The 26,224-nt window shown below is 42.0% G+C and overlaps 2 protein-coding genes across 8 annotated transcripts in view; one reads left to right on the top strand and one right to left on the bottom strand.

Annotated features, from left to right (window-relative positions):
• The window catches only part of smarcad1b (SWI/SNF-related, matrix-associated actin-dependent regulator of chromatin, subfamily a, containing DEAD/H box 1 b), a 15,114-nt gene extending 14,438 nt beyond the window's left edge, over positions 1–676 (bottom strand). The window contains exon 1 of one of the 2 annotated variants that reach the window (XM_010877745.3): positions 585–676. The gene's annotated coding sequence lies outside the window, so the exon portion shown is untranslated. Of the gene's footprint in view, positions 1–323; positions 413–584 lie in introns of those variants that run through there. The other variant, XM_010877744.4, reaches the window with a different exon arrangement.
• Positions 203–26,224, top strand: kcnn2 (potassium calcium-activated channel subfamily N member 2). 6 transcript variants are annotated; one of them, XM_010877738.4, is made up of 9 exons: positions 306–1,206; positions 1,739–1,834; positions 10,958–11,376; positions 11,750–11,891; positions 12,188–12,298; positions 12,505–12,632; positions 17,306–17,314; positions 20,390–20,495; positions 24,109–26,224. In XM_010877738.4, exons 1-9 carry the CDS (start codon positions 445–447, stop codon positions 24,382–24,384), a joined length of 2,049 nt encoding a protein of 682 aa, XP_010876040.1. In that variant the 5' UTR covers positions 306–444; the 3' UTR covers positions 24,385–26,224. The 6 variants fall into 6 exon arrangements, with proteins under 6 accessions (XP_019908995.1, XP_019908994.1, XP_012992592.1 ...); XM_010877739.5 differs by having other exon boundaries at positions 308–1,206; positions 20,426–20,495; XM_020053436.3 differs by lacking the exon at positions 20,390–20,495 and having other exon boundaries at positions 203–1,206; positions 24,109–24,243.

The raw sequence follows: 26,224 nt of genomic DNA, 5'->3' as shown, positions 1-26,224 counted from the left end.
ATGGAACTTGCAATGTATGTGTTAAAGGTTCGGTTCCCAAAGTTACCCAATACGAAAATGTAAGCCGTAACTAATATTGATCTGCGACATTAATTAAAATGCATGAACATTAATGCCAGTAAGCTAATATTTCACATTCACTTGTTTTCGTCCTTATCGTGACTTTCTGGCACTTCAGCACTCTCACTTGTAAGACATGTTTTTGTCTACTCACTTGCTAGGCTGCCTCCCATAGACGAATATTTGAAAATATATTGCAACCTGTTTAATGACGTCAAGACAGTTGTTTGGGTACTGTCTATCCAATCCGAGGTATCACTTACATTCTACAGGAGCCGACATGGGTCTAATCTTGCTCCGTTGTTGTCCTCCTGTACCTACCACAAACGCCCTTCCGCGGGTGCAAGGTGGTACCCGACTGCTGCTTTAAACAGCAGCACTGACATGGAAACCCCATTGCAGTTGCAGAACGATTTCTTTCAAGAGCAGCAGTTCCAGCATCACTGTAAGTACCAGCACTACTGCGGACGAGAGGAACGGTTCACTAAGCAGCGCCGTCAATGCTGCACCTGCAATAACTGTACCTTTGATGCAAGGAAAAGCCTCGTTTTTCGTGGGACGTCGCCGACCACTCAAGGAACTTTAAGGACACCATCTGTAACGTCTTCAAGACAAGGTTGTCAGTTTAGCGTTGGTGAGTTCACGCCCTCCAGTCATGGTAGTTCATCCAGACATCATCACCATCAGCAGTGCCACAATCCGCAGCGGGGCAGCCCGCGCAGCAGCCACAAAGAGAGTAACTCGTATAACGAAATAGCCATGAGCAGCTGCAGATACAACGGCGGCGTAATGCGGCCGCTGAGCAACTTGAGCTCGTCCCGCAGAAACCTACATGAGTTTGATTCAGAGTCCCAGCCTTTACAACCAATCTCCACCGCCGACGCTTCGGACAACCTAGCTTCTAAACCGGAGAACAATTCAACCACCCTGATGCCGTATGCATCGGGAGACGGAGGGGGTGGATGTAACAACAGTGGCAGTAAATCGGGTAAAAAGAAGAACCAGAACATTGGGGAAAAGCTTGGACACAGAAGGGCCTTGTTTGAGAAAAGGAAGCGTCTCAGTGACTATGCTTTGATCTTTGGGATGTTTGGGATCGTTGTTATGGTTATAGAGACTGAACTCTCATGGGGAGCCTATGGAAAGGTGCGTAACTCAATCCCGTGAATCGTGCAGGTCCATGTAGGTCAAAATAATTTATTGACATGAATGGTATGTTGAGTTGACCAGGCAAGTTTTATAGTAAAGTGTTCTAAACTAGTTGCCATACCCGTCTTGTTTTCTTCACACATAAAATATTTAGACAGTGAAGACTGGAGACTTATCCCATAAGCAGTCAGCCATCACATGCATGGCAGGATAGGCTCTTTCTTTCAGTCCAGGTGGGCTGACAAGATCCATCGGCAGTAACACTTGGTATCCTAAGCATTAAGAGCATTAAAGATAGGGTTTACCACTATAGTACTGTATTGAACTACACATGCACATCTGATGGGAATGCCATCATTCACATCAGATGTGCATATGTAGTTCAATACATCAAGTTTTATTTCTATGTTCAATACTTATATAATAGTTTATTTATAGTGATGAAATGGAATTCTTTATTTTTATTAGTACTCTCTGTTGCATAAATGCATTTTGTATTGTCGTATTATTGTTCTTTTTGTTTTCACAGGAGTCCTTGTATTCATTAGCTCTAAAATGCCTGATAAGCCTTTCTACAATCATACTTCTTGGTCTGATTATCATATACCACGCAAGAGAGATCCAGGTAACATATTTTTTTTGTCATTCACATACTTGAGTGGATTTCTGTAGTTAAAGTATTGCACATTTGCTGTCCATGTACACAGTGCTAGAATTTCCTGTTTGTAATAGTGTTTGCTTGCAGAATAATTGTAACCAAGACATTCATGTGCTCAATCAAATTAACTGACTTCACTTGGTGCAATCACTCTGAATTTAAGCAGATTATTTCAAATTCAAATTCATTTCCACTTTTTCTGGTGACATGATCTAATTAGGGCATAAGCCATGATATAATTTTACTGACATGTTGGCCCATGTATTGAAAAGTTAAGATTACTTTGAGGATCAATACCTGCGACTTGGACATGTATCTGGCCTGGTAACATAATCTAAACACTGTTGCTCCATTTTCTTTGTTGCTCTTGACATTGCAGGCTATACAAATCAATAATTTCAAATAATGTATTTGAAAGTGGCTCTTATTTAATGAAACTCCTCACTCACTCTGAGGGTTTCTGCTTATCTTATCCATAGGGTCTAGGTTCCAGCCTGATGTAAAGCCCATGTTGTTTTTCCAGTCTTTACTTCAGTCTGTAATCATTTTGTTTATATTCTTTTGGGGATTTGTGATTTCTGTAATAATAGATAACACATTGAAACACCACACTCTTTTAGAAACAAACATGTTCCAAAAGGGTTGTTTTCAATAGGCTAACTTCTTTTGTTCGCAAGTACAACCCTTTTGTGATCCATATACAGTTCCCTCCATAAGTAGTGGGACAATTAAGTCAAAATTGCAATTTGTGCCATGTATATGAATATGATTAAAAGATGAATATGAGACAAGAGTTTTCACCTTTTATTTCTGTACGTTTCAACAATCAATCAATCAATCAAATTTATTTATAAAGCCCTTTTTACATCAGCAGTTGTCACAAAGTGCTTTTACAAAACACTTATGTGTTTTACCAAGTTAGAACAACTGCACTGTTATTGTTATGATTAGTTCCATTCCCCCATTTTATGAGAGCATAAGTATTGGGAAATTTGTCTTAGAGGTGATTCTAATTGATCAGGGGTTTCCTGTTGCATTGATTGTTCACACATAAAGAGCTGTGAATGTGTAGTCTCAGTTCTATCCTTTACATTTGCCTTTGGAGTCTGAGTTTGGTGTCAGTAGCCATAATCCAACAAGAATACTAGGGAGCTGTCATGAATGAAAAGCAAGTTACTTGGATGCTCACTTAGAACCCTAGCACAAAAGTTGGACATAGTCAAATCAATCGTCTGGGATGATCTGAAAAGAAAGAAACCACTGGTTTCTTCAGCAATGACCAGGTTGGCCAAGGAAAACAATAGCATTAGATGACAGAAAAATGACCAGAGCTGTGAAAAACAACCCTAAAATAAGTGTTAGTGAAAATCACTAACAACCTCCAGGTTGCTGGAGTGAAATCTACTGTTTGCAGAATACTTTGGCAGTTGAATTACAAAGCCTACACTGCAAGATACAAACCTTTCATAGGCATCAAAAACAGACAGGCCGGATTTAAATTAGCTGAAAAGTACAGAGACCAGAAAGTACCATTTTGGAACAGTTTTAGGGGAAGGTGAGACGAAGGTGAACCTTTATCAAAGTGATAGGAAGGCAAAATTATGAAGTAAAAAAAAAGAACTGCAGACGATCCAAAGAATATCACCTCATCTGTGAAGTGCGGTGGATGAATTGTCATGGCATGCGCATGCATGGCTGCCCCTGGAACAGAGTCCGACATGTTTGTTGATGATGTAACGAATGATGACAGCAGCAGAATTAATTCAGAAGTGTACCCAAGCGTCTTGGAAACCAGTGTACAACAAAATGCCACCTGACTCATTGGGTGGCACTTCACATAGCAAAAGAACAATGATCCATAACACACTGCTAATGCAAACCAGCAGTTCATCTGGGGAAAAAAGTGGAACGTTTTTGACTAGCCAACTCAATCTCCTGATTTAAATCTGATGATTGAATATGCATTTCACTTGCTGAAGAGGAGACTGATGTCAGAAACTCCCCAAAACAAGCAACGGCTCAAAATTTCTGTAATAAAGCCTTTGCAAAGCATCTCAATAGATGATACCAAAGAGGTTTGTTGATGTAAATCGGTCGCAGATTCACTGCTGTTTTTGCACGCGTTGGATTTGCGCCTAAAGATATGATTTTATACTTTTTACTTTGTCTTTAAGCTGAATTGTCCCAATACTTATGCTTGCATAAAACAGGGGGGATGGAATATCTTGAAACAGCCAGAAATATAAAGTAACATCCTGTACCGTTTCCTCATATTCATCTTTTAATTGTGTTTTGAGTGTACAATAAAAATAGCTATTTGAGATTAGTCCCAATACTTAGAGAGGGCAGTGCAGAACCCTATGTACATTCAACTTAAAACATGCTTACTTGGAAACAAAGGAGTTTTTAATGGTTTCTCCAATGGGGACCGCCAAGGAAACCTGCTACCTTTTTTCTAAGAACTCAATAGAGGAACGTCAGAGGTCACAATATTTATTGGAGGATACTTACCTTAAGTAAACATTTATTTTAAGAATTAGTGGTTAGGGGACAGCAGCCAAAAACATATTTTACTAGGAAAGTGGGTGTCTGGAGCATCTCAAAATTGGCTCATGCAGCTTTCAAATATTCAGGGGTTAACTGGTCTGAAGTCTTAGCTTCCTTGAAAGGTTCCAGCACTTGGATAAAACTCAATTTTATGACCTTGCGTCAGTGCATTGTTGCATTACTTACAGTGTTTTTTTCCTGCAATTCAGCACTTACATCTGGGTTGTAGAACCACTTAATTAAAATAACAAATGGCTCTTACTCTGGTGGTACTCGTTAAAAGGTGGACATAAATTAGGCTATTGTCAGTAACCTCTTACATGTAAATACAATTGGCCAGAGTAGAAATACATTTACCTCTGTCAAGCATTCTCCTTTAACCTTGCAGAGACCATATAAAAAGGACCAAACACTTCTTATGCAGGGTCTTAGTTTTGAAACAGCAAGAAAACGTGAAGGATATCTACTACGTACAGTATTTTCAAACACCAAAGACACACTTTGACTATTTAACTACAATAGATAATGTGCACGGAAAATATCCGTCCATTCTCAAATGAATATTGCTTGTGTCATGTCTATAAATTAATCAATATTCTTTCTCATGAGTATGTTTGTGTGACATTGGAGTAGAATTCAAATGTACATTTATAATTTAGTCATTTAGCAGCCGCTCTTATCCACAGGGACATACAGTTAATGCATTCATCTTAAACATATGTCTGTGGTATGGCTTGCGGGATACAGTGTCTGAATCTTTTGCTTGGTTGAATTATAATTGGCTTTATTAATTAGCATGTATGATATACTGTATTTAGGACTTCAATAATAGAAATTGCTCAACGGGGAAATGTGTTTGCCTGTCAGTGGCCTAGTGTGAGGCTTTCTTTGCAAGGGACAATGAATGTGCATTCTGATCATTACCATATATTCATCCATAACAAAACCATGTTTCCTGTGCAATGGTTTTATACAACCATTTACATGATAAAATGCAGTGCGTGCTATCAAGAGGGCATCATTTCCAGGGTTCTTATTTAGGCTTCCGCCTGTTGTATTTCTGGGACTGAACAAACGTACATCTCGTGACCTAGACAACGATGCCTTGGGTCAACACATTTGTCTGACAACATCAAAGGAAATGCTTGGGCAGTGATTTGAATGATTTTTACGATTATGGTAAAAGCACAAATACTCAGAGGATTGTTTTTTTTCTCTGTGATAAGAGTAAATTCTTTTTTTGTTGTAAAATGGGTTGTGATAGGTTTGTTTTTATATTAGTAACATCAGATGTACACATTGTTTTCCAAAGCTTCAGTTATTATAATTTCCAATTGGTATGGGACTCAGTATAGCGGTTCTCACCCTGTTCACCTTGGTAAGTGACACTCAGTAAATATCCCTTTACTGTTAGCGCTCTCGCGGCTATATTACTACTGAATATTCTCCGTTCTCGCCTGGTTGTGACCCGACTCCGTAGGTTTTGTTCCCTACTCATGGTTGTGCCTGGGGTGGGAGTATTACTGTACCTCACCAGCACAGCGCTTACACCCTAGCCCTCTCTCAAAATGGGTTGCTTTCCATCCTCGGGGAGTGAGATTATGCATGCACATCCGTCTGTTCTCCGAGATGCCTGTCAAATACCCATACCTAGTGCAGACTGAGGAGAAGTGCCCAGATGCTGATCCGAATCTTTGAAAGTGATTTGCTTGTGAAAACTGTACAAACTGGAGATATTACATTTCCATACTTCTTTTTTTGTCTGCTTTCACATTATAAGGGCATTCATATAGACTTCAGTTCCTGTCTTCTTAGTGAATTGCACGTTTCTGTGAGAGTGTGAAGACAGATCTTGTACATAAACTGTAACATACAATTCTCCTATCGTCAACACCTAAAATCTTCCACAAATGTAAAGTACATATTCTGTATCTTCACTTGATTCAGTTTTCATCCAGTTTCCCTCCAGTTTCCCTGCAACTGGAAATGTGAATTATTTCTACTGGAAATCTCTTTGTAGAGATTATGTTTTTTGTTAAGGATATTCAGATCAGACATTTTATTGGGGTCATTTCAAACTGTGGAAGTCTTTTCAAACATTGAACACACGACAATTTATATTTCCTAGATTTTCTTGCAACAACAGGATGGTGAAATTAATACACTGTATCTTAAATTTTTTAAACTTTTATCAGAAGCCACAAAAAAAAGTAAACTGTTAAAAATGTGGACAGAATACCATGCGGTATAAGTTTTGAAACAGAGGTCTTTAGGGGACAGCTGGAGTACTGTGATGTGTCTTTTATTTCCGCTGATGACCCCAGATTACAGTCTAGGGTGTTGAGTATACTTAGCTCAGATAGAGTGCTTGGAAATTATGTTTCTAATCTCACTTAGATTTTTTGTTGCTGTCACCAGCAAGAAATGGAATTATCAAGAGAATTGCTCATTGTCAAGAGACGTTTTCATTATCAAGAGAAATGCCCTTAGAAGAATGTTTTCCCTCTCAAATATATTTGATTACTTTAAAAGGACTGTGAGTGACATGTTAAAATGTTTTTTAGCTTCCTCCTTGATTTTATGTTTATTTGCCATAAGGCATTGTGAAGGCCAATGCAGTGGCCTTTTACTGATTTCTATAAATACAGTTCTGCCATTGAAACTAATGTATAATGCTTAGAAATGATCTCTAATGTACATCTTGAATTCATTTTCTAATTTTGAAATTAACCAGAAATCAGCTCTTAAACTTTTTGCCAGTTTTATAATTACGGAAACCACTTTGAGTCCCAGCTGTCGTTCTGTCTTAACAAAAGTAAGCCTTGTCTAGCCAGGGTGGTGTGTGTGTATCATGGACACCGTGGTGTAACGGCAGGAGGGGCAGTGCCTTTCTCACAGTGAAATCTGTCCCCTACTTGAGACACCAGACTGGGGTCAGATATCCATTGCTGGCTGGTGGGTTTTCACTGGACAAACAGGCATTCAAGGGCATAGATCCTCCGCCTCTGAACAGAATGGGAGTCCTAATTATTACTAATTGACCATGTTTAGCTCATGCGCTATCTGTTCAGAGGCATAGCTGTATAATTGAAATGAGTAATGTCTCAGAGCACTCTGGACAAAATTATATTTACTTCTCTTATTGTCCTTTCATCCAGCCATACCTTTTTTATGCTACTCATGGAGAAAATATGGAATTAGGTAATAACTTATTACAGATGCAACACTTTAAACCAACAGCTCGAGATTTACTCAGCAAAGTGGCCTCTTAGTGGCTCACTTTGATATCATAAATAAACCATTGCATTAATTTGTGATTGCGCTGAACCTTTCACTAATGAGATTGAGCGGTTTCATTCTCTTGGTGACAAGATATATGTTGCCATTTCCACAGATTAAATATTGAGCCCAACTCCATTAGTTATATTGAGCATACTGAAACCAGTAACCAACCCAGGCTGACACCGACATCGTTAACCTCCTGGGTAGGAAAGGGGAGAGGCTGAGACACTTAGGGACGTCTTTAATGGTGTCGTCTGGATGCAGATGTCAGGGCTGAGGCGCAGGCTCAACCCCACTGGCCCAGGTGGAACTTTCCCGGTAATCAGCAGGGGAATGCTCCCTGAATGATTCAACCGTATCTGTGTCCGTGAGACGAAAAGGCATCCATCTGAGGTCAGCCAGTGGACCGTGACTGGAGGTTGTATTTAAAGGCTGTTGGCCTTGGTTAGAGTTGTTCACTCCTGCTCTCGGTTTCCAAGCCTCATTGTGCTTTGTACGCTCGGCTTGTGACACTGCTGCTTTCGACGCATGTGTTTGCGTGCAGTGTCTGTCTTTATGGGCAAATTGATTCATAGCTATTTAACATAAAGGTCGTTTTGAAAATGGTCCTAGAGTCATGAGTCATTAACATTTTAGAAAGCGCCAAAGGGTTTTTCTGTGGTCAATATTTATGAAAAAAATAAAATCGGTAGAATAGAGTTCCGAGGTTTCCCTCAGACAGCAACATTATATTCGGTTGATAGAGATATGATGTTGTCCCTTAAACCACGTGCAACATTTCATGTTTTCCTCTGCAAATGTCCGTTACTCTCCCTCTACCTAATAATTAGTGTGACTTGCTTGGAATATTTGCTCAGAGGTGAAGAACTTTTGAATATTGTATTTCCGGTCATCCATTAGCATGATTGCTTTTACCAAGTACACATTCCTTATATAAACTGGTTTGAAATATTTTATTGGTTTGTTTTGAGCAATAGGGTTTGTGAGCACTTTGTTTTGTTAAATGTGTGCAAATGATTATTGTACTTGGGCTACTTGATGATGACTCAAGTCTGTGAGTGAGATAGCGTCTGTTACATAGTGGACTGTACAGCTTGTGTTTCCATGTCTAAGTTACACTATCATGGAAAGACTTTTCAAGCCGGGCTGAACCAACAGAGAACTAGGTTAGTATTACAGCATCTCTCAGCCTCTGAGTCCGGCAGATATCAGTGACCTCAAGGAGCTAGATGTTGTTACGTATTTAATTTAGATGTGCTATTTTAAATCATCTTTGTGGGGGAACGTTTCAACAAGGTGTTTTGATGAATGAATCAGGGCAAAGGTGTAGCGTGGGGGCGTTTGTTGCACGTAGCTCAAATGTAGTTTGAGCCGGAATATGGGTCGTTAATCTTGACATCTGAGCTTGTCTGTGTCTGTGTTGTTTATGACGCTCTGTGTGGTTGGAATTTACTGTGGCTGTCAGTTGCGAAGTGTTTGGCTGGCAGGCGAGCTTCAATGAGAGCGCGACATTTGCCAAGATGTTCTAGTGGAACGGTCTATGTTTGAGTGTGGTATAGGGGGCTGCGGTGTGTCGATGTGTTGGTGGGATCTCATTATGTAGCATGTATAGAGCTTGCGTGTGTCTGTGGCGTGGGCGGCAATATAGGCCAATTTCCATTCGTACATTTGTTATATTTTTGTATGTGAGCTCAAGATGTGAAATCAAAGCTTTTTTTGTCACTGGAAAAAAAAGATGTACTAATGTTTTATCGCTAAATATATGATCTAGGTCACTGATCCTATTACGGTTCCTAGAATGGAACAGCATTTTTTGTTCTAATGAGGATCCTACAGTTATACTAAATGGGGTTTTGTTGGCAGAATGTCGAGCCCTAATGTGTGACTCCACTTATGTATATCCCAAGTCTTGGTCCTCGTAAAGAAATCTGAATTATTAAATATTCGGGTGTGTTTCACTGATCTGCGAACACATTTTGCGGAAATTTGATGGATGGTAGACTTCTTTTCTTTTTGTTTGAGATTAATTGATCCTAAATATTGAATGTTATTTCATTTTTATTCTGTGGCTGAGACCACAACGATGTGGGTTAGATAGAAGTGCCGGGAAGAACAAACTTTTCCGGACCAATTACCAATGCTCAAACATAACAAGCAAGGCAATATTGTTGTTTGTGAAGTCTGACGACCAAAAACAGATTGGCTTTGTGAAAGGCCAGATGTTGTTCATTAAATAGTGAAGCATCATGCAATGGCATCACGTAAAATGGGATTTTCCATTTGCCTTGATATTGAATGGCTTTGGTCACTGTGGATATGTAGCCCAGAGGGAAAAAAAACAGCTCTCTAAAATTTGCTGACTAACACATTTCGTGAAATATCACCCACTGGTTGTAACGGCCCTGTATACAAACCAAAGACCTTGAGGTGATTGAGTGCAGGGAGGAACCAACTGAGGAAGACGATCTGCATTGTGTATCAAAGAGGGGAATTATTTGACAACCGTAGAGAGTAAGCTAGCATGGCTCGATTAAATGTAGTCAGCGATCCATCTGCAGTCGAGTATTTATAAGGGTTACGGGCAGAAGGGGAAGCCTTCTCTGGAGGCAGATTCTACTGGTGTATCTATAGATCATAAACACTGAGTGATCACTCTGACTGACTGGCGGTTGGGTGGGTCTCTTGATAGGGGTCTCGGACAATCAGGAAATGAGTTTGGGGTAGATGGAAGCATTGAGCAATAAACCATGGAACTGCCGAACTGCTTTAGTTTAAGTGCAAGACAAGAAAAGGGGGAGGAAGGTTCAGACGGGGGAGGGGGCAGTGTGAGAGATTGGATAGAGTAGAATAATTTAATGTTGGGAAATCTCTCCTCATGGAAGGCCCCAGCGGAGTGTCCTACCTTCTGGTCTGTGTGGCTCGGCGATAAGAGCCCACTGCTAATGTGGGAGGTGGCAGATGTTCTCATTAGTCTAATGCTTTTGAAGTCAGAAATGTTAGCCACTCGCAGGAGGTCCCACAGATGACTGTGGCTGGATTGTGTGAAGAGTGTAGCAAACATTTATAGTAAGTAACTGGACTCACTGAACAGCAATCAGCCACATCACAAACCTTAGTTAATGAATTAATTTCAGTGCAGTGGCAGCTAAGGTTTATGATTTTAGTGGTTCAGTAAGATGTCATAATAATTCAAATCTAAGCCTGTGTTTAATCAGCAGAGGTTCAATAACCATCCGATCCCCCATCCCTGTTGTAATCCAGTTATTCATGGTAGACAATGCAGCGGACGACTGGAGGATAGCCATGACCTACGAGCGCATCTTCTTCATCTGCCTGGAGATCCTGGTGTGCGCCATCCACCCCATCCCGGGGAACTACACCTTCACGTGGACGGCGCGCCTGGCCTTCTCCTACACGCCGTCCAAGACCGAGGCGGACGTGGACATCATCCTGTCCATCCCCATGTTCCTGCGGCTGTACCTCATCGCCCGCGTCATGCTCCTCCACAGCAAGCTGTTCACGGACGCCTCCTCGCGCAGCATCGGGGCGCTCAACAAGATCAACTTCAACACGCGCTTCGTCATGAAGACCCTGATGACCATCTGCCCCGGCACCGTGCTGCTGGTCTTCACCATCTCGCTGTGGATCATCGCCGCCTGGACTGTGAGGGCCTGTGAGAGGTCTGGACCGGTTGCCTTGTCACACTACGCAAAGCGCCGCATGAATCATACATAAGGGTTAGCGGTGTGCCGGGCAGACCGGTGTTAATCTGCAGGTTGCCGACCGCACCGAAGCGTAGGCCTAAAACCAGATTACAGAGCTCGCTCACAGACGCAGCCACACCAGCTAGTTCTCGTACACATTTTCTGCCCCCGGAATGTCAACGGAGAGACAATCAGGGCTGCTCGTTTACACCTCGTTAGGAGAATCTGTTTACAGCGTGTTAGTATTTCCCATGAATAAGACATGGATGGATGTATAATGTATCAGACGTGTAGATATACTGTGCAGCAGGCTGCCGAGTCCAGGCTGACGCTATGCCTTGCATTCCAGATACCATGACAACATGGACGTAACCAGCAACTTTCTAGGGGCCATGTGGTTGATCTCCATCACCTTTCTGACCATTGGATATGGAGACTTGGTCCCCCACACCTACTGTGGAAAAGGAGTCTGCCTCCTGACTGGGATTATGGTGAGCCCTTTAGCACAACTCACACCACAGCTGCCCTCTCTTTTCCACTGTTTCTTATGAGGTCATATTTTTAAGTCCAGCCCTTTGAAGTCTCTTCCTTTTTTTTTCCACCTGAAAAATATTTCAGTATTTTTCCTTCAATGGGTTGGCAGTACGTATGCATTCGTATTCAGAGGAGATTAATGTGGGAATTTAGTTTGCAGCCAATACACCCATTATTATTTCAAAGGAATCCGTGTTTTTAGAACTGACCACGTGAAGTCCACCTGTGTTACAGTATTTATTGTACTTCCCAGGGGGCAGGCTGCACAGCCTTGGTGGTGGCTGTAGTTGCAAAGAAACTGGAGTTAACCAAAGCTGAAAAACATGTTCATAATTTTATGATGGACACCCAGCTAACAAAAAGAGTAAGTGGATACTGTACTCACATGTCATTTTCTAATTTTACAGAGTAATCTTAGCTTCTCCATTTTCCCATTCTGCAGCTTTTTAAGAAGACTGTGTGGTTGAAAAATTAGTACATCATGCTTTGTAATAAATAAGCAGTATGTTATTTTAAAGCATGCTTAACTCTACCATTTGGGTTACACAGTGTCTAACTCTTGTGTGTCAGGTGAAAAACACAGCTGCAAATGTACTCAGGGAGACGTGGCTCATCTATAAGAACACCAAACTGGTGAGGAAGATGGACCACGCCAGAGTCAGGAAGCACCAGAGAAAATTCCTCCAAGCCATTCATCAGTAGGTACCCTGCCCAAGTGTGGTAAAGCCTCTGTTATCTTGGCAGTCTCACAGTCACTCGCAAAGCCTCCAGAATCACAGATGAGAATACAAATCTGAGATCTGAATTGTTTGACACCTGTAGCCCAAATCCGAATTTACTCTATGAAATTTGTATATATTTTTTTCTTTGTTGTTGCTATTTCCACTCCCTTGTTTTCTAATATTGATAACGTTGGAATGCAGTGTAGAGGTTTTTAATTCTAGACATTTATTAGTGGTGCCATCTTAATAGCGCACTGGCCAATAATGTGGGATGTATCGAAATGGCAGTTTCAAAAGTCATGCAGATGATGTGCCAATCTCTTATTTGCTTTTTTTTTTTAAATGTTATGTATTTCAATTTCAATCTCTCTGAGTTTATAAGATTTTTGTGTTGTAGCTATATTAGTATTCACAATCATTTTCACAAACCAACCCTTACAAAAGTCAGTTCAATTGATGTGAATTGTGCTGCTAAATGTTGTTATTTATTAGGATATGATAGTGTCATAATGGAGTTACTGTGTTGGTAAAGTGTGGGAAAGAGACTGAAGTAGTCCTTATTAATCAGTACTATATAAAATGTCTAGCAGCTATGTTTCTATACAATTAAGGTGTAACCCATCTACTGGCTGTGTAACCCAGTGTCTTCATACTGCAGCAGCTGTGAAATATGACAGAGGTCCAGGGTCGTCCACACCCCTCTGACCACAACCTAAACTATTCATGATAAACGCTTGAGGACCATTTAAACTCCCCAACCTGAAACGGTGACAGTCATACACTGATGAGCCAAAACATTATGACCACCAGCCTAATAGGCTGTCGGTTCTCCGCATGCTGTCAAAGCGGCTCCGATCCACCGAGGCATGGAACCCTGAAGGTGTCCTATGGTATCTGGCACCAAGATATTAGCAGCAAATTCTAAGTCCTTTAAGTAGCAAGGTGGAGCCACCGTGGATCAGACTTATTGAATTCTTTCACCTTGAAGTTATCATGTTCCTCGAACCATTCCCCAAATGTGTGCATTGTCCTTCTGAAAGAGGTCACTGCCATCAGGGAGTACCATTGCCATGAAGGGGTGTACCTGGTCTGTGACAAAGTTAAGGTAGGTGGCACATGTCAAATTGACATCCACATGTTTGCCCTGATCCAGTGTTTCCCGGCAGAACATTGCCCAGTGCATCACACTCCCTCCACCGGCTTGTCGTCTTCCCACAGTGCATCCTGGTGCCACCACTTCCTCAGGTAAACGTCGCACATGTACACGGACGGCCACAAGTTGTAAAAGAAAACGTGGCTCATCGGACCAGGTGGCCATCTTCCACTGCTCCAAGGTCATTGTAGGTGCTTCAGCAGTGACAGGGGTCATCATGGCCGCTCCGACCGGTCTGCGGCTACACAGCTCTGTACGCAGCAGGGTGCGATGCATAGTGTGCTGTGACACATTCCTCATGTAACTATCGTTAAAATGTTCTGTGTGCCACAGTAGACCACCGTTGCCCTCACAAATCATTGAGCCCTGGGCGCCCAGCACCCTGTCACCAGTTTGTGGCTTGTCCTTCAGTGGGTGCTCGCCACTGCTGACCGGGAGCACCCCACAAGCCTTGCCATTTCAGAGAGACTCTGACCCAGTCATCTGGTCATAATAACTTGGCCCTTGTCAAAGTCGCTCAGGTCTTTGCTCCTGCCCATTTCTGCTGCATCCAACATGTTTACTACAAGAACTGATTGTTTGCTTACCATCTAATCTACCCAGACCTTGACATGTGCCCTTGTTAGGAGATGACCAATGTTATTCGCTTCACCGGTGAGTGGTCATTATGTTTTGGCTCATCAGTGTATATTCCCCTTCTTTCATCCTGGTGATGTGAAGGACTAACAGTCATATCCACCACTCCGTGATCCCTGTGATGTAAGGAACTGATTGTCATATATTCACCCTTCCTCATTGCTGTGATTTAAGTGACCGACAGTCATATCTACCCATCCCTCATCCCTGTGATATAAAGAACTAACAGTCATATCTACCCCTCCCCCGTCCTTGTGATGTAAAGGACTCAGTCTTATCTACCTCCTCCCTCATCCCTGTGATATAAGGAACTAACAGTCATTTCTACCTCCTCCCTCATCCCTGTGATGTAAGGAACTAACAGTCATTTCTACCTCCTCCCTCATCCCTTTGATGTAAGGGACTGACAGTAATTTCTATCTCCTCCCTCATCCCCATGATATAAGGGACTGACCGTCATTTCTACCTCCTCCCTCATCCCTGTGATGTGAGGGACTGAAAGTCATTTCTATCTCCTCCCTCATCCCTGTGATGTAAGAGACTGACAGTCATTTCTACCTCCTCCCTCATCCCTGTGATGTAAGGGACTGAAAGTCATTTCTATCTCCTCCCTCATCCCTGTGATGTAAGGGACTGACAGTCATTTCTACCTCCTCCCTCATCTCTGTGATGTAAGGAACTAACAGTCATTTCTACCTCCTCCCTCATCCCTGTGATATAAGGGACTGACAGTCATTTCTACCTCCTCCCTCATCCCTGTGATGTAAGGAACTAACAGTCATTTCTACCTCCTCCCTCATCCCCTTGATATAAGGGACTGACAGTCATTTCTACCTCCTCCCTCACAGTCATTACTATCTCCTCCCTCATCCCTGTGATGTAAGGGACTGAAAGTCATTTCTATCTCCTCCCTCATCCCTGTGATGTAAGGGACTAACAGTCATTTCTACCTCCTCCCTCATCCCTGTGATATAAGGGACTGACAGTCATTTCTATCTCCTCCCTCATCCCCGTGATATAAGGGACTGACAGTCATTTCTACCTCCTCCCTCATCCCTGTGATGTAAGGGACTGATAGTCATTTCTACCTCCTCACACATCCTTGTGATGTAAGGGACTGACAGTCATTTCTACCTCCTCCCTCATCCCTGTGATGTAAGGGACTGATAGTCATTTCTACCTCCTCCCTCATCCCGTGATGTAAGGGACTGACAGTTATGTTGCATGTCAAGGGGGCTGTGAGTGTACCTGTGTTCCTTGAAGTCTCCTTGAGTCAGATCATCGGTGGTTCTCCTTTAGCGCTTTGTCATCAATCAGTTACCCGCCAGGTAGCCTCTTAGGCAGTCTCCGGGGAGAACACGAGTGCTCTGAAACGCTCTGGTTGTACATAACCCATTTTCAAAGCCAATGTTTACTTCTACTTCTGTATTTCCTCCCTGTTAACAATTTACTACCATATCAAACCTGATACGATATTCATCCTATTTTCAAGATCAGATTTACTTTATAATTATGATCAGGTTTGGATTATATTCATATGCTATCGTGAAAATCTGTTTGAAATATTTTCTGTTTGGTATGTTTTATTCTTCAGTGTGTAGTCATCTTTAATTTTTATTTTCTTTGCGCGGCGTTTACTATGACGACATTGAGAGGTTTTTGAAAGGGATATGAGATAGAGGATATTGGCTGCTGAGTCTGTTTTATAGGCTTCTGTCATAGTTGCTCAGGCAAGGTTATTATGTCCTCTATAGAACTCAGGCTATTTGTGGTAATGACAGTTTATCATGTCAACCTTCTCTTCTCTAGGACAAGCTAATAAGAGAAACCCTTAGAGCTTAGGCACAATCTCCACAGGACCAGATTTAGCTGGAAAAAACGCAACTGTCAATGCTTTGCGCAAGGGCATGTCCATCTCTCATACTATCCAGGCTCAGCGAGCCATAGGAAGAGGGACAGGGTTTGAAGCGGAGGAGTTGTGGTTCAGAAAGCACCTTCCTCTGTGTGTGTGTGTGTGTGTGTGTGTTCATAGATGCCAATGCTGCAGTTTTAGCTCCAGGCAGGGCTGTCTGACAGGATCTCTGCACACTGTTGGGAGGTGGACCCTGAGGGATCATGTTTATTTCTCTAGTGGAAGGCTGGAGAAGGGGTCAGACTAGGGTTAGTCATCTGTCCTGAGGCAATTTCTGTAGATTATTACATTTTTTTGTTGAAATTCCTATGCTTCCTCCTCTGGCCTGAGCTGGTTTAGTCGTCTTGTAAGATCCTCCACAACTAGTATGTAGTGGACAGGTCTGAGAGGACAAGGAGGTAACTGTAAACTTCTGTAGTGAGGCTTTTTCCATGGTCTCTGCGGTGATCCTGGGGAAAACCTAGGTAAATATTATCTCCGGAGCATCTGAAGCGTCACGACTGGCTGTCTGATCAACGTTTCTCCCAGGGAGGCAGCCGTATCACATACAGTCTTAGATGTCTGGTAAGCTGGGCCAGTCTGGAGGGGAGGATTAGGAAAGGACCTCAGGGAGAAGCTAGTACAGGACAACCCAGAATAATGAGACAGGGAAATTGACTTTTTAAACCCTGTGATTTAATGCCTATCAGTGATGGCCAGAGGTGCTGCAGGTGGTGATAGTGATGATGGTACTAAGTCGATGTTCATTTTGTGATGTGTATGTGTTTTTGTTGATATTCAAAATGGCAGCAGTTGGATTTCAGGATTTTCTTCTTTTTTTTTTGCAGCACCCAGGCTTGAGCAGGAGACTGCGCCTGCCATCTGGATGCATTGACATGATGTTGTAATAACTCATTTATCTATTTTATGTTTCCTTTTTTTCCCGTTTGTGTCGACACAATGCTATAGAGCTCGAAAGTAAGTCTTCGCCTCACATGTAGCTACAGAAATGTTGTGTGCATGCGAATGAGAGCTTGTCTTTTTGACTCAATAACGTGATTAGAAATTACACTCCGTCAATTGATAAGTGAAATTCATTTCCCAACAACTACTGATTGATTACAGTATGTCGAATAATGTGCATTTGTCAGTAAGGCTATCATTTATTTGATATAGCCAGGTACACAATAACATTTTTGTCAAGATTTTAATGTATCTTTGATATCGTTACCTAAACAGATTAGGCCCAAGTAAGTTAATAGGCTTCACTACCCTACAAAAAGTCAACATGGGTGTCTTTAAACAAAGCAAGCTTCTTGGTAAAATCCATAATACATTTCATCTATCAAAATATTGCGTCTTCTAATTATTCATCAATGCCAACCCCTTCCTTGTGCGTCTCATTAATAAAAAGACACACACTGCCAAAGTTACCATGGATCTGTCTTTGATGAATTTCAATTATAGGTGATGGAGGGTGTTTTTCTTTCCATTGTTGCATGAATGTGATGAGAATTTGATCTTTAATCAGAAAGCCGCTGATTAAACTCTAACGAACTGTGCTTTCATGGACCAAAGGATGACCACCGGTGCTTGAGAAAAACGGAGAGGCTTTGCTCTAATAACGGCAGAATGGAACATATCTGTCTAGCCTGATGTTTATTCCCCTTATCTATCTACCGTAGCTGCATTACCCAGGGTCATCTTTTGGCTCGTGAAACCATTGTGACGCCTGTAACATTTGCATTTCCTCCATTTTCTCAATTGGATGACTGGTAGCAATAAAAACAGTGGCCAGCGGAATTTGCCCATTGTAGGCAGATGCATTGAACCCGACTAGCTGTGCTGAGCTAGGCCACCCCCTCGGCCTGGCGGTCCTTTTGGACGGTGATGTGATGCGTTATCCTGCAGCAGGCACGGTGCACGTTCCCCACCAGATGTCTCGCAGTTTGTCGGCGCTGGTCATCCTCCGCGTAATGACACCGCCTGTCGTGCGGCTCTCGGAGGCCCCCTGGAGACGCCGTCCCTCCGTGGGAGGCAGAGATAGAGGCTTGGTGGTGGCTTATTGGGGACAGGAAGAAGCATGCGTTCATTTGCTCAGTGACTGGCTAATTCTGTGGTAGTGGAACACGACCTTAGAGGCGCTCTGCGGTTACTGAGAGAACGTGAGGCTCTCGCTCCTCTGTGTCAGTGGCAGTGGTCAGGAGGCACAGGCAGGCTGGGGCAGAGCGGGGCTACATCACTGGGCTCGCCTAATACGCTGGAGATAATTAGCCTTCTTAGAGCAAAGTAAACAGGGGTCACGACAAAGACAGCAGTGGAGAGAAAAGATATCAAAGGTGCCTGAGGGAATTAATAAACTAAACACAGCTGGTTTTCCCTTAATAGAAAGCAAAAGCTGATTAGGCTTGTTGAGAGACACACGGGAACTCTGAATTACAGGACACTCACTCATTGAGTATGAGAGGTCAGGACCTTTTTCCATTCTGAACAAGGCTTCCTGCCCGCCTTGTTCATCACCACCTTTTGACAGCTATTGGTCATCCAACCTGCACCAATCTTGTGACACTAATCTCCTCATGTCTTTCACCCTTTTTTTCCTTTCAACTTGTCAGATAACTTGAAAAGGACTCATCTTTTCCAATAGCATCGGCTACGTATTTAGAATGTGCTTCCTTGGGACCATACGGCTGCCCTGTCACTAGTCATCGAGGCATCTCGCCTGTGGTATCCTTCAGTGGCTCCTTTGGTGCCATCTGTTGGTCTAACCTGTCATCTAGCTCGACACATCTCCGCCTGTATACTGGAATGACAAACCAAGATGCTGCATTGCATGAGAATGGATGAAACTGGGCCAATTAGCAGAGTGTCTGTGAATACCCTTCATGTTGTGCACTCCGTCTACCGTAGTGTACCCCATCAAATTCACACAGTCAAATTAGAAGTGTTAGCCCAAAAGCCCATCAGTTCCTACAATTAGTCTGAAAGCATTTGGGTTTTATCTGAAAGAAAAAGCTGCTACTTTACAGTCCGAACTCTAGCTCTCTCTGTGTCTCATTCTGATTAAGTGCAAATGGTTGTGTGTGGGGGGGGGGGCATTTGTGATATCTTGACAGCTGAAATGTGGTCCTGAGTACATCGCTGATGCTGTTTCAACACCCCCCAGTAAGTGTGGGTTAAAGTCTCATGCTATTGCCTAATTAAACAGCAGACGACAATTATTCAAACCAGCTGTACGGATTAAAGAAACTGACTCATTTCACTCTGGTTCTTAAAGAGGGTTTTGGTTGTTTTTTAACCATTCTGTTTTACTGAGACAGAGAGGCCTCATGCCAGCTGCAGGGGTTTCCCCATTATGTAACATTTTATCACAGCAGATGGAGTTAGCATTTATCAGTAACACACACTCACGTTTTAAAGATGTGATGCTGCACCAGATTTATTCACACTAGTATACTGCATAAAGCCACATCTTCATTGTAATCTGTATCTCTTTCTTCAGCTAAATGTTTTAGTCTTTTTTTATTGTTTAATTATTATTTTCCAATACTGTATTTAATGTTTTCCACTAATTAATATTGAAAAGGTAATCAATGGCCCTTTTCTATACCTTTTTAGGTAGAGCATAGCTAACAAGGCCCATCAGGTGATACAGCTCAGATTGACTCAATGTGTTTTCTATTTTCAGATTCAAAACACTCCTACATGCAGCTTTTGGAGGAATTAAATAGTTCACTGGAATCAATTGGAGAGATTGATGCCCATGTTTGCTACAGAGGTCACGTGACCTATCGTAGTTGATCTACTCTCCTTTAATCCTATACAGTGTTTCAGCTAAATCCCATTGCAGTTCAAGGGGGCTGAGGACTCACCGTTGTATGGGACGTGTGCATTCTCCCCTATGTGGTCTTCACTTGCATGCAGCTCAAATAAACTGTCTTCAGCCAAATCTTGCATTCTCTACACACATCCTGTGCATGTCCTAGGAGTGACTTCTCTCTATGTATGCATTCCTGTGTGCACAGATTTGTTAAACCTATCTTTGCCGAATAGATACATTTATTGGGTTCTGAATGGTCTTCTGTTCAGATTGAGAAGTGTTAAAATGGAGCAACGCAAGCTGAATGACCAAGCAAACTCACTAGTGGACCTTGCAAAGGTAAGCTGGACTGACAAACGTCACATATTCCAGTTTATTTTGGTTGTGAAGTTTGGTTGTGCATTTGGATTGATCTCTATCTAACCCACTTTTTGATTTGAAGGATTCCATTTGATACGTTGTGACAAGGCATCAGGTGAATTAGAAACACCTCACAAAGTCTACAGGTGTCAAATGAACAGAATTTCTTTTGGAATATAAACAACAACCAGTTGTGTTAGTCTTTTGAAGAAAATAAGACATTTTATATTTCCACTTGCTGCTTGCTGGTTATCCTGGTCCCAGGTCTGTTGGAGCTTTTGCCAACTCTTGCTGTCATTGGCATGACAATGAGTGACAAGGAGTTAGCATGACAGCACATTAAACAGACTGGTACTCAGGCTAGCTGCAAGGCGGTTGTTGGTGGACACATACAGTATCTTGTCTTCAAAGATGAACACCTTTAGGTCAGTTTCCCAGACTGAGATTAAGCCTAGTCCTGGATTAAAAAGCACATTCATGTTTTTTTAGTCCAGGATTTATCTTAATCTGTGTCTGGGAAACAGTCCCTTGATGCTACTGAGCACATTGCAACATTTCAGTGAATATTTCTTTAGTAGTTATCTTGTAATGCACTAAAGTGAAGTTGACAAACCTCCGGAAACATCCGGGCACGGAGCCAGCCTGACGCAGCAAAGAAACACAGCAGGCTAACCTGCAAAAAGGGACATGCACTGCCATGTGATGATTCAGCTAGAAATAAAGACAGGAAGGCATAGAGAGTTACAGGGTTAAGAAATATAGACAAGGGCAGAGGGAGTTAGAGGGCTATGACATTCAGATGGCAACAACAGTCAAATTGGTTTCATGACAACATGCCTGAAAAGACATTAGATAGTTAATACCACCCAAATGCCCAGTGCTGTAAAACAAGAGGCTCACAGTGAGTGAGGAGGGGGGTGACATTGGGGAAGATGACTCATATAGCCCATGGCCCATTCAGCCATCTTTAAACATTGTCATAACCAGTTTTCGCCTTCGGAGGGCAGCATAGCATTAATCATTACAGTTCATGAGCTCCCCCTGGAGAGCCATTGTCAGCAACATAGCCTTTGCAAAGCACTGAAAAAGACCTCACATAGCAGTGTTTTCCCCACAGTTGTAACAATTAGCATATATTTGGCGTACAACATAAAGAATGCCAGGCTATCACGAGTTACCATTCAGTCTTCAGAATTTATCCTTACTAAAGCAAATGTACCCCCAGATCCAGGTTCTTGGAGCCAGAGCAACTTGAACGGGCTCTGTGAAATTAGTCCATAATGAACAGGAGTGAATGCTTACCCAAGCATTTTCTGTGCCTCAACTGAATATAGAGTTCTTACAGTCTCTTTCCTTCACTGAGTTCCAGTCATAATTCTTTTGTGACATACAATAAATATGTAATGCATTCTCAGTTTAATTTGTTTTTATGATTAACAGAGGCACACAGTTGAGGAATTTAAGTTTATATTCCATATCCACAATTCACGTTCCGTTGATTTTGACAGATTTTAACTTCATGTTGCATTTCATCTAGTCCTTATTTTCATGAATTCCAAGGCAGACATAAAATTGGTTGCCTATTTCAAAGACTTTGTTTCAACATTTCCATTATAGATCTAATCCCTCTCAGAATATCAACTCTATATTCCTTGATAATCTGTCGAGAATTATTGCCTTTTGAAACATCAGAGGAAGTCAGTGGTTCTGGTAGTGATGCAACATAGTGGTGATTAGCTGTCAGTGTTGTTTTGCCCCTCAGTAGATCATTGTAAATCTAAGAAGCCACACACCCCATTATTCCAGCCTAAAATAAAAAAAATCAGAAGGTAAGTGATGGATGGCATTGGCCGCAGGCTGATTAATCTCATTGCTAACATTAGCTCAGTATACACCAACCCTCAATCCCAATCTCCAGCTCTCCCGGAACTGTATAGCTCACTCTCTCATAACATGCCATGTCTCGAGAGGAAGATCATCAACTTCATGGTGCAGATGTTAGTAAGTGTAAACAGCAGAATTCTCTGTAAGGTATCAATGAATACATTATTTTCTTGATGTCCTAAGGTTTTGTTATGATGGTGAAATCAGTGAAATCTGAATTATCTGTCCAGACACTAATATTTTGTGTTCATCTATCTCTGTCTACCTTGATTCAGGTATATGTTTTGAACACAGATTTGATCACAGTCAATAATCATTTAATTTTGGAAAGAACTTGAAAATGTATCTCTTTTCAACAGTCTCCTAGAGAGTTGTCTTGCAGCACTTAGGTCTGAGAATCGCTGCAGACTGAGTTCAGTACAGTCTGACATGGAGGGCCAATGAATACTCTAAAAGCATCAACATCTGCAGGAAACAAAGTAACTGGTTAGTGCAGTGGAAGACTAAGGAACAGGTTAGCGCAGTGGAAGACAGAGGAACAGGTTAGCGCAGTGGAAGACAGAGGAACAGGTTAGCGCAGTGGAAGACAGAGGAACAGGTTAGCGCAGTGGGAAACTAAGGAACAGGTTAGCGCAGTGGGAAACAGGAACATGTTAGCGCAGTGGGAAACAGGAACAGGTTAGCGCAGTGGGAAACAGGAACAGGTTAGCGCAGTGGGAAACAGGAACAGGTTAGCTCAGTGGGAAACAGAGCGACAGGTTAGCGCAGTGGAAGACAGAGGAACAGGTTAGCGCAGTGGAAGACAGAGGAACAGGTTAGCGCAGTGGGAAACAAAAGAACAGGTTAGCACAGTGGGAAACAGGAACAGGTTAGCGCAGTGGGAAACAGGAACAGGTTAGCTCAGTGGGAAACAAAGGAACAGGTTAGTGCAGTGGAAGACAGAGGAACAGTTTAGCGCAGTGGAAGACAGAGGAACAGGTTAGCGCAGTGGGAAACAGAGGAACAGGTTAGCGCAGTGGGAAACAGAGGAACAGGTTAGCGCAGTGGGAAACAGAGGAACAGGTTAGCTCAGTGGGAAACAAAGGAACAGGTTAGCTCAGCGGGAAACAAAGGAACAGGTTAGCGCAGTGGAAGACAGAGTAACAGTTTAGCGCAGTGGAAGACAGAGGAACAGGTTAGCGCAGTGGGAAACAGAGGAACAGGTTAGCGTAGTGGGAAACAGAGGAACAGGTTAGTGCAGTGTGATAACATACTTTAAATGACACAAATCCATGATCAACTGCACCTACTGTGTCTTCTAAGGAGAATCAATACCACAATCTCTCTTCTCAGGTAATGAGCAATTCCTAACTTTAATTTGAGTGACATTTTCATTCAGCCTTTGACATCAATGCATGACTAAGTGAAAATGTAACCAAGTTAGGTTTTGCCCCCTTAATATATCGATAGTATTGTCATGTGTCTATCTACTGTCTATGTATTCTTGTCATGTTTTAGTTTTTTCTCCGTCACTGTTGTCTTCGCCTCTGGACAGATCGTCACTGTAAATAAGTGTTTATTCTTATCCACTGATACACCGATGTAAATAAAGCCCCCCCCAAAAAAAATTCTGAATTACCTGCGATTGCCTTCAACCCCTGGTGTCTAAATAACCCCGTTCCCTGGCAGGCTTCCGCTCTCTTACTTTGACTGCATGTCTCCCCTCCAGACTCAGAACATCATGTATGACCTGATCTCGGACCTGAATGAGAGAGGGGAGGACATGGAGAAAAGGATCGCCCTGTTGGAGACCAAGCTGGAGACTCTGCTGGGGAACCTGCAGGCCCTGCCCGGACTCATCAGCCAGGTGATCAGCCAGCAGCACAGGGACTTCCTGGAGGTACAGCTCCAGCCGTACGACAAACACAGCCCTGAGCGTTCACAGTCTGTTTCCAGGCGGAGGTCGTCTTCCACTGCCCCGCCCACCTCCTCGGAGAGCAGTTAGAGTCCAAAGGGAACACCTACGGAGAAGATGTCGGCCATCATATGGCCACGTTGCATTTATTGTAAAGCCTTATGGTTTCAATAAGTATTATCCACATTCTGATGACAGAATCCGAGGTACCGGGATAATGGATTTTAAAGAGAAGTTGTTTGTTTTTTATTATCTCAGTAGAAGTTGTTATCCTTGCTCTGGTGACATGACCATAGAAATGATGCATTCTTCAGTAAAAAAACAAAACAAAAAAAAACGATTAGGCCTATCGATGGGGGCTGTGATCAGAACTATACTCCATCTCTATGCAGAGGTAGCCAGTTTTAGGACACCATGGTTACTGGCCGAGTGGGAAGATAGTGCACTAAAATAGTGCTTCTTCTCACGGACTTTGTGCTTCCACTGGCTTGATTCAGACGCCGAGTTCCTTAAAGCAAACTGAGAAATCGTGAGACCTGTCAATCAGCAAGTATTACAGTACTACTTTTTATTGAGGATTAAGTGCTATATTTCATGGACATGACTGAACTGAAGACCGGGGGTAGCACAAGAATGCACCAACATACTGTCACTCAGAAGTACCATATAGAGCTTGAAATATTAAAAGAATATATATATCTTTTAGGTTAGAAACAGCATCAACTATAAAGTTTTTTCTTTTGCAGCGTGCCCCTTTAAAATTACTATTTTTGGGGCCAAACTGTAAACAATTTAATCCTCTAATCAAAATGAATGCATCTAAACCTGTACTTGCACTTACTTTAATGCACTTCAATGCTGACTGACGTATGATATAAATTTGTGTTACGCATTAAAATAACAATGTAGATGTTTGGGGCATGGATTTATGTTCAATGCTCTATTAATAAATTGTGAATTAGTGAGTGACTAAAGTCAAAGCACTCATGCTGTGTAAAACAAAGGGACCTCAATTTCAAACTGCTAGGCTATGGAAATTAATACTCTTAATAATCACAAACAGTTTTTTTTCCCCTCAACATACTGTAACTCAACCCTTGTTCTGGAGGCACTTAGTAATTATGTATGCTGGTGTTTGTCTCAGCTGAGCAACAATAGTTTGATGCAGTTCAAACCAATAACTCACGAGAACTGTAGCTCACTTTTAAAATCAAATATTTTTATATTTTCATGAGGATAAGCACACATCTGCACACCTCTTACCGCATATGTCTTTCAAACTATATTTACAAGCAAATACTGATGGAGGTATATTAACAGAGCAAATAATCCAACATATTGCCTTGGTTGAGATGAAATCCAGCATATTCCACACATATCTTCCATTAAACCTCCAGGACCAGTGTTAAATTTTTATGTTGAGGAGTCCCCCTGCTACTTCTGGTATAGCAATGTATTGTATTAGAGGGCTGGGCCTGATAATTAACCACACACTTAATATGAGTGGTGGTTATCAGAATGAGAAGTTAACTGCAAAAAAATAATCTCTGACACATAATTATTAAAATATTTTGTGGGCTCATGATTGTAGCATTTTTATCAACAAAGCCTTTTTACTTTATTTTTAAGAGCAATACTTTGGCCACCGGCCATTCATGAAGGGAAACAAAGGTAGCCTTTAACCATTTACATTTATGCACCCTCCCTCTGCAAGGTTTTCAGAAGTTAGATTAGTGTGCCATATACATGTGATGGACACTTCTAACCAAAAGCTCAATCCCATCTACAGTGTTGAATGTACTGTTATTGGTTTTAGAGCTTTAAAACATTGGCAGTCGATCCAGAAATGTTGGCAACATAGAAACATTTGAGAGATGATGTACTGTATGCGAACAGAATATTAAACAATAAAAAACTACTATTTACTAAA

The sequence above is a fragment of the Esox lucius genome, chromosome 14 (assembly GCF_011004845.1).
Source record: "Esox lucius isolate fEsoLuc1 chromosome 14, fEsoLuc1.pri, whole genome shotgun sequence".
Classification (NCBI taxonomy): domain Eukaryota; kingdom Metazoa; phylum Chordata; class Actinopteri; order Esociformes; family Esocidae; genus Esox; species Esox lucius.
Note: the sequence above shows the minus strand (reverse complement) of the source record. Positions and strands in the feature narration are given on the sequence as shown.

Bases quoted from the DNA above. Each gene is read 5' to 3' on its own strand.
- kcnn2 (XM_010877738.4), top strand. From the start codon at position 445: ATGGAAACCCCATTGCAGTTGCAGAACGATTTCTTTCAAGAGCAGCAG. The intron at 1,207-1,738 runs GTGCGTAACTCA...TTGTTTTCACAG, and splicing joins CATGGGGAGCCTATGGAAAG to GAGTCCTTGTATTCATTAGC. The intron at 12,299-12,504 runs GTAAGTGGATAC...CTTGTGTGTCAG, and splicing joins ACACCCAGCTAACAAAAAGA to GTGAAAAACACAGCTGCAAA.